Source organism: Polypterus senegalus, chromosome 10, assembly GCF_016835505.1.
Source record: "Polypterus senegalus isolate Bchr_013 chromosome 10, ASM1683550v1, whole genome shotgun sequence".
NCBI classification, from domain to species: Eukaryota; Metazoa; Chordata; class Cladistia; order Polypteriformes; family Polypteridae; genus Polypterus; species Polypterus senegalus.
In genome coordinates this window covers 66505019-66513917 of record NC_053163.1, presented here as the reverse complement: position 1 = coordinate 66513917, position 8899 = coordinate 66505019, and the positions used below count along the sequence as shown (strand labels likewise).

Sequence of the window (8899 nt, the reverse complement as noted above, 5' to 3'; positions counted from 1 at the left end):
AATTCTAACAAAGAGGAATAATTTGCACATTTATACAGTATGCTTTGCATGTTATAGTTACATCTGCACTGATCTAATTATCTGTTATGATAGCTTACATTTTAAGTGAACTTGATTTCCTTGTTTTGCCCCCCACATTGCATCTGAAAGAAGGCATGCCAGTTTCACTTGATTCTCTCAGGGATGCCAGTTTTTGTTGCAGTTCTAGCTCTTTGCTAATTGACTTCAGTGATTTTTTTTGTTTTGACACCATTATCCTAAATTCTCTGTACCAGAGAAAGCTTTCTAGAGGAGATTAACATATTAAATATTCAGTCACAGTTATTTGATTCCAGTGTGTTGAAGTAGTACTAAGTTTTTCATGCCCTGACTTTAAAGTATTCTACAGTTTAACATCTTGAATTAAATGAAGGCAAAGGAATAATGCACTGCTTGTTTTTCCTGGTCATCTTTGGTTCATGGTTTGAATTTTGCTGGCCGTCTCCAGAGAATGCTGTGTGATCCTGTTTCCTGGAGTTCGTGTCATTCATTCATTACAGCAGGAGCATGAGCACTGCTGGAAACTCACTTCTTGCTGTTACCGTCTGGCAGATCTGGGTCTTCTTACAACAGGTCTGATATAAGATGAATGTTAATACCCAATGAAAGATCCAGATGTGCAAGTGAGTTCAAGTATTAAAGGATCTCTTCAGATGTGGGTCCTTTAGTGAAACCTTCATCTTGGTGATCCTCAGCAGTATTTTGTTTGCGGACATGATAGGAGCAAAAGTCCAGATGGTCTCTTAAGAGTTACACGCGATTGCTCATCTGTTCCTGTTCATCATTTTAGGGGTCTTGCTTGTAAACTTCCTTCACTGTTTTAAGAGGCAAAGTGAAAACCTATTTATGTGTGACCAACAGACTCTGCTGCTTTCAGCCCGTGCAGTGAAACAGAATCCTTCATTCAGCACAGTGGTCAAAAATTATTATCCTTCAACCAACATTGCAGTTGAACAAAAAAGTGCTTTGTAGACATACTCATTAAGCTAGAAGTAAGAAAATATTTGCTTTGTTTTATTCCACTTAGATATATTGTGCAAAATACTCTTACACCCACACCAAAAAATTAGAAGCCTATGCATACACTTTATATAACTGTTAATCTGATAATTGTTCATGATTGACTTGCATATCTCTTTTTTCAGTTGCATTACACTTATATTCCAGGATGGTGCTGCTTTGAATAGCATCAAAGACAGAGGTCATACTGGCTTCTCAAGATTTTTCGGGAAAGGAGTTGGTGTGGAGGTGGAGGAGATCTTTCGGCAAACTGTGTTGGTATTGCTGCACCGGCACCCTGGCCTCTGCATACGGTCGTAGCTTCTCTGGCAGATGGTTAGGCAGCCTTTAGCTGGCAGGTAGCAGCAGAGGCATGGAAGAAAGATTGACAGAACGCTCATTGCTGCCCAGCGGGAACAGGCATGGCCCTGGCTACATGAGCATGGCTGGTCAGCACAGTTATCCTCATCATCACTGGAACAATGGTAGAAGATGCCTTTCACACAGCACAGACAAGTTCCATATTCCACTATGCTTTCTAGGGAGCAGAGACACCTCTGGTCACAAACCCAGCAGGAAGGAAGTGTTCTTGGGGCACAACATTCCTCACATTTGCATTTCCCACAGTGCTCACAGATCAGTTGATGTTGACTAAGATTTGGACTGGTCACCACACCCTTTACAAGGTCCTCTGGCTTGAGTTCACCTTTGGGCTGAGCTCTTATAAAGGCCTGGCCTGAATGGGAGGGTGTCAGACCAGTTAACAGTCTTTGGTCAGATGCTGTGCTACTTCGAGACACAGAGCTAATAGTGCTGGAACGACTGAGATGTGACTGATGGCTGACATGATGATGGTGTTGATGGCTTTGACTCCTGTGGAGATCATTGCTGAATGGTCTCTCCTGTGTCCAGTCAATTTTTTGTGACTGCTGCTGTTGTGAAATGGTTGGATTGGAATGGGTTGTAGAAGTGAACGGTCTGTCCACATAGTCATTGTTGACCCTGATGGAGCGGATCTGGTCAATTGACAGAACCTGCACTGGCTGCAGCTCTGCCAGGTCTGGTTCCATCTTTAGTCAGCTGCTGATCTTCTGACGACTGTCTTAGTCACGCTTGTGCTGTTTGTCAGGGTACATCAGAGAATCCTAAAAAAACAAATGTCAAAAAATAATTTGAAACATTGTTTTTCACAAGACATGTATAGTGCAATACAAAATAAAACAAGCTGTGATGTCAAAAAACTTAAAGAAGAAATTTCACTATTTCTGGAGCACTTAAGGCTATCCAAGAGTATCAGGTCTGAGACAGGAACCATTCTTTGGGTAAGAATGTACAACCATCTCAATAGCCACATGTTCTCACTAACAGTTGGTAGCTTCTCAAACCCACATGTCTTTTAGAAACCACATTTCCTATTGAAAACCCACATGGATGCAGGAGAACATGCAAACACCACACATAAAGTGACCAAGCTTATCAATTAAACCCAGGTCCCCAGAGATGTTAGGTGGTAACACTAGCCATTGTGCTACCAAGGGATTTCCATATCATGAATACAGTTTAATAAAGTGAAAGGTGGAAGGAACCGTCCAGTTGAAACTACTTTATAGTCTACAATTCCAATTATGGCCATTTTAATAGACCCATTCATTCCTCAAGAAAAACTGCAGAAATTATTGAAAAAAATTCCCAATTTTATATATTATTTAAAAATTAAAATTTTTGCATTTATCCGTTAACATTATTTTATACTACTAATAACTACAAGCTATCTACAGACAAAAAAAAAATATTTTAGATTAGTTAATTTAGAGAGAATGGGAATTCTTTTTACAGTGACCTGTAGAGATGATGTTGGGATGTCCTACATCCAAAGTGGTTATTTTGGGCATTTAATTAAAGTTGAGGGTATAAGCTCATTAGAGCACATTGTACTGTAAGCTGAATCCAGTGTCTAGGGCCTGGTTGATTGCTATCAGTCTGTTCACATAACACATGGTAATGGATATGCTCACATTACCTCATGCTAATAACTGCATCCACGATATTGGAATAAACTGTCATCACACCATTGGATTAGAAGCCTTCTAGTTGCTGTGTGATGCTCTGCTCCATACAGTCAGACATACAGTGTGTGCTCCCAATAACCTAAAACACTTTTCAATACATTGTCTTCCTTCTTGTTAAACTCAAATTACCATTGAGCCACCTGACAAGGATTAGTTAAATAAAAGAAATAAACTAATTTGATTGGAGCCCATGGAATACAGATAGACAATGGAGTAAAGCCATATGCTATGAGAAAATACATAACAGACTGTTTCAATAGTATAGTCTCTCAAATCAGAGAGAGCTCGCTCTGTGGAAATCCATCTACTCCAGGTTTATGTGGAGCCTACCCTGTAATGTCAGGAAAACGGCAGGATGCTAATAGATTACAGGACACAGGTAGACTTATTTTATAGTCACAAAGTAGCATAACTTACAGATCTTTGGAATGGGAGAGTAAACTGGGGGAACATGGAGAAAATTCATACAGACATAGGGAGAATGGGAAATAACAGGTGGATCAGAAAACAAACCTGGACCATTAGAATGGTAAGACAGCCATCTTAATTACTTCACAACTGTATCTTTCCATTTTGGGAACATTTGTAAATCTGTATTCTTTTCTTCTTTTTATGGAATTAAAGGTTTTTACTACAGTATATGTATTAAAGGTCTGTGGTGGGCTGGCACCCTGCCTGGGCTTTGTTTCCTGCCTTGTGCCCTGTGTTGGCTGAGATTGGCTCTAGCAGACCCCCATGACCTTGTAGTTAGGATATAGCGGGTTGGATAATGGATGGATGGATGGATGTATTACAGGTCAAATCAGATGCTTCTCTTATTCCATTATAGAATCATGGAGAACCAAAGACTGTGTCTACAAGAACAGAAATAAGACATGGCTATCAGTTCACCATTGAGCAACGCCCACCTGTACCCATGCAAAAGTTAAAATCAGCTCTTAACAGACATGTGTTTGAGAATTTGGAGGCAAGGCAGAGGACCTGGAGAAAAACCAATACAAGCAAGATGAAAGCATGCAGTCTCCACACAGGCTTTGAATAAGCTGAAAACAAGGTCATCCTCGTGAACTACTGAGCAACCATGCAATTTCAATTAAAAAGCAGATACATTGAAACTATTTTCATTTGTTTGAGTGGGAATAGAGGACAATGAACTATTTCAGACTGCATTGCCCTCAGCTAGCAGGTCAAGTATATATTAAACAGAAAAGACATTCTTAAAAATGTTTCTTTCTTAAAGTGTTTTATAACAACAAATTTATTGTATGCCACAAATTACAAAGACCTGTTATTAATAGTTCATAGAAATGACGGAGTTGCGGATAACAGGCAGTGAATCATTTTAAAACATTAGACAACAAATCTTGTTGGCAGCCTCTGGTAATATACAAGCAGAAAGAACACAGTTGATAATTTTCCTCCACCGTTCTTATACTGAATTGTTTGCCTTTTATGAATCTGAATTTGTAAGCGAACCACGTGGGAGAAGACATGCTATCCGAAACCTACTGTATGGCTAAATTAGCATATAATTGTTATGATTCAAGTCCCTTACGTAACTCCCTCATGCATTTTAAAAGTCAATGTAGAATTACAGCGTTCTGGAGCTTATCCCAGCAGCAAGTGGTTCATGGCAGGAGCCAAGTCTAGGTGGGATGCAGTGTTGAATCAGAAAATAAAGTTGTACAATTGTTTAACCAGGTAACTTAATTAACAATAAAGTTGTATTACAGGCAGTCATAGTGCAGTAGTGAGGCAGTGGTGGGGATTGACCACCCACCTTCATGTTCAGAAGAGCAGCTTCTTTGTCTATGCTGTACATCCCACTCCATGTCTATTCAAACAAATGATACATAGACAGTGGGAAACAGACTGAGACGTTTTGGTTCATCTTGTAAGATTTACTCTAAGAAAGATTTGATTGCTGCAGGTTCAAACTGAAACAGTGGATTTCTTTCTTTGGTTCTAATATAAGTGTACTCCGCAATCTCATAGAGAAAATACTACAACTTCTAATTATGTTGAAATGATACTTCCATGCCCTAATCCCTCCATTTTCTTCTTCAGGGTAGCTGGAAGATAGCCCATATTCATTGGCTGCAAAATCATTACACAGCAGTTATCTTCTACATTTTTGTCCTTCATCATTAAAATTTTCCGGTATTATTTCTGCTCGCCAGTGTATATCCTTATATCTACTATCCTTAGCCCGATTTTTCCATTTAATTGTCATAGGGTAGCAGAGTCTTTTCCTGCAAGATGAGGCAGAAGGCATTAAAAGTCCATTGGTAGGCACAACCCCACTCCCTCCTACAAGGCCAATTTAGTATTGGAATCAGCCTCACTTGTAATTCTTTAGGGTATGGAAGAAAGCCAGATAACTTGGAGAAAACCCACACCAACTCAAAGAGAAAAGCAGATTCTTCATAATTTTTACTAGGCTGGGGATTCATCTTATGTTCTCGCTCTGCTAATGATTACATCATTAATGCTGCATACAAACTTCTTTATAATTTATATGCTATATCAATAACATTTTGCTTTCCACTCTACGAACATAGATTTAAGCCACAGTTTTTTGTTTTTGAAGAGCTTGAAATGTTTTGGGTTTTTTTTCCCAATCACTTTGGTTTCCTTCCAAATCCACAAAATGTGCAAGGTTAGTGACATTTGCACTGGTTTATAAACGTGTTATCCCAGACAGAGTTGGCTCTTTCAGTGTTTCCAAGACAAGCTGCATTTCCCACAATCCTGTATTAAACACAGCAGCTTCTGAGAATGTGCTGAAAGATCAAATGATGTTATAGGGTATCTGGTCCCTAGATATTCACAAGAGCTTGTAACTGCGATTAAAAAGAGAGGGGCAAGATTTCAGCTAATGTAACAATATTTGGATGAATTTAGAAATCCAAAAGATACGTGTTGGAGGTTATAAATTGGCTCCATGTAAGTGTGGATTTCTGCACATGTGAACCTGACCAGGGTTGGCTTCTGCCTTATGCCAAATGTTGCCAGGATGGGTTTCAGCCCTCCATAATGTTCAATTAGATTTAATATGTCTGAGAATGTTACGCTACATAACAAAATGTTAAAAATGAGCTCTTAAACATAACGGAAAAAAAGAACAGTTTAATTAACTTATTGTCAACATTTGTAGGCTTCTAGGACAATTTAAATCAACCTTTTAAGAAGTTCAGCTCTGTTTGTATGATATGTTGTATTTATTGCTTAATGCACTGTATGAAATATTGTTATAATCCAGAGCAGAACATTTATAATTTTATAATTATTAATTGCTAAATGGACGCTATGACAATTTATTGCAATCCAGACCATAATTTAATAGTAAAGGCACTTTTTGGAAAGAAGAATCATTGTAGCGAATAATTAAAAAAACAACTGCTTGCTGTTAGTCTCTGGGTGAACAAGTGGTAAAGTGCAGAGTGCTAGGAATATCAATGACATTTGCTGAATTCTTCCTTATCTAGCCAATGGATGAGATAATAAACTATCAGACACTGGGACCCAGAGAGTAACTCCCAGGCTCTGCTTGTAAAAAAAAAAAAAAAGAGATTGAATGACAATAAATTGTTTGAGATTCCGGATGTGCTGAATCCGATCCCCCCAGGATGGACTGAAATAGATATTGCAGACAAGGGAGAAAAAAAAAAAAGTCCAAGAGCAAGTCACATTGACCAAGTGGGAATCGAGTGAACACAGCAGACATCTCAGGAAATGTCAGGCACAGAGTTTCCTGGGTCCCTCAATCCTTTCAAAATGTATGTGTGTGTGTGGGGGGGTGCATGTGTGTATTAGGGGAAGAATGGGTGGGGAGGGGGGAAGGGAAGCTTTAAAAGCTGCCTCTCACAAAGTAAGAACAAAATGACCATTTCTCATTATTAGAAAGACTTCAGATGGCTTGCATTTGCTATGTGTGATAGATGGATGTGTGCATTGGACCCACAGTGAGAGCTGCACTTTAACACATGAGCGAAAAACTTTCCTTGTTGTTAACATAATAAAAGAAAAAAGGGTAAGAACAAAATAAGGTGGTTAAAAGTTTTGCATTTGGGAGGCTTTGACACATTAATAACTGTACCTGTTTTGATTATAAGAATCACAGGCATTAGTTATACCCACTAGCAAACAATTCTAATTTTTCTTTATTGTAGTCTGCGTATTAACTTATATAAACTGTTTTGGATCAGGTAGTCAATTAATAATGGTACATTTCCCAAATCTATCTATCTATCTATCTATCTATCTACGGCAGCTTTTCAAACTCCTCGATTGCACCATTGACTTCTTTGCCCTAACCTTGCCCGTCACTTACCTCTGTAACTGTGGAGATCCATGCTGGCAGAAGATAACTTGGCACAAAATAAATAGTTAAAAAAAAAAAAAGAAAAAAGTTAACCTTGAATGATCTTGTCTTCTTAAGAGCTTGCAGACAGTCCAATCAATGCAAAACTCAGTTCGTCTGTGGGCATCGCAAAAACAACCAAAGATGAAAAAGTTTAAAATGTAGTTCCAAGCAACAACAACAACAACAAAAAAAGAAAGAAGAAAGAATCAAAGGTGATCCAGTAATTTCCGTTTTTTGTCTTTAGATTATTATTTTTTTTATTCTAATGCTCCAGAAATCTTGAATGAAATAGCTGTTGCTGCTCTATCTATTCTGATGTTTTGCAATAAAATTAAACCCAAAATGAAGGTCTTTCTTTCTCAGGCAGGCTGTCTGATGAGCATTAGCAGGCTGTGTGTATATATTCTTATAGTTAAAGGTCTGCTTAAAGTCTGGCAGTGAGCGTGGGATGTGTGTTTATGTGAGTGCGTGTGTGTTGTGTGAGGGAGTGCGTGCGTGCGTGAGTGAGTGAGTGAGTGAGTGAGTGAGTGTGTGTGTCTGTGTGTGTGTGTGTGTGTGTATGCAAGTGAATGATCAGGAGGGGATGTAGGATGTGAATGGTGTGGAGGTGGGGACTGGCTTTCTGTTATAAATTTGCTAGAGATAGTTAATGGCTAAGTGGCGTCATCAAGCCGAAACTGAATAGCCCATTTGCACTCCCAGAGGCTGCTTTCCATCCGGCCCTAGAGCACAGCCTGAAGAGAGAGAGAGAGAGAGAGAGAGAGAGAGAGAAAAGTGAGGGGAGGGATAAGCGAAAGGAGAAAAGAAAAGTAAGAAACAGAATGGAGAAAGCAAAAGGAGAGAGAGAGAGAGAGACTGAGAACAGTTCAAACCACCAAGTGAGGGAGTCAGCAAGGAAATAATAAGAGAGATTAGGGGGAAAACGGGGGGATATTGGTTGTCAAACGGGAAGCACACTGTGTAATGCAGTAGAACAATATGTTTTAAGCTTGCATTTAACAATGGGTAAAGGTAACTAATATACAGGTTATCATATATCAAGGTTAAGTTTGCAGTATTTAGGACTGTAAAATTACTTCCTTCAGACGCATGCCACAAGTAAAGCAGAGCCAACGTTACTGATCAAAAATGGATCTCAAAGGAGATAGTTCTCAAGTAGCTGGAGAGCTCTACAGCAGTGCTTCATTGCTAGATGTTATTCCAGGAAGGGTCCACAAGGAGTCATTTCATTTGGCCACTCAAACACTTGTATTTGTGACAGGTAGAACATGCTCAATAATGTGACAAATTAGGCCAGTGGGATGTAAAAATGCATTTTCTGAATAAAATGAAGCACCACACACAAAAATAGTCAATCTTTTGGCCTCTTAATAACTGAAACAAAACAGACAGTGGTCAAAACAACTCAAGCAAAAAACAGTCCTGT

General features: G+C 38.9%; 1 protein-coding gene across 2 annotated transcripts; it reads right to left on the bottom strand.

Annotated features, from left to right (window-relative positions):
* Positions 1-1032: 1032 nt before the first annotated feature.
* Positions 1033-8129, bottom strand: LOC120537161 (protein sprouty homolog 3). Of its 2 annotated transcripts, none has more exons than XM_039765889.1 (2): positions 7525-8129; positions 1033-2183 (listed from the first exon to the last, which is right to left on the bottom strand). In XM_039765889.1, exon 2 carries the CDS (start codon positions 2106-2108, stop codon positions 1242-1244), a length of 867 nt encoding a protein of 288 aa, XP_039621823.1. In that variant the 5' UTR covers positions 2109-2183; positions 7525-8129; the 3' UTR covers positions 1033-1241. The 2 variants fall into 2 exon arrangements, with proteins under 2 accessions (XP_039621823.1, XP_039621822.1); XM_039765888.1 differs by having other exon boundaries at positions 7441-8128.
* Positions 8130-8899: the final 770 nt, after the last annotated feature.

Excerpts from the sequence above, each read along its gene's own strand:
- LOC120537161 (XM_039765889.1), bottom strand. The coding sequence starts at position 2,108 with ATGGAACCAGACCTGGCAGAGCTGCAGCCAGTGCAGGTTCTGTCAATT.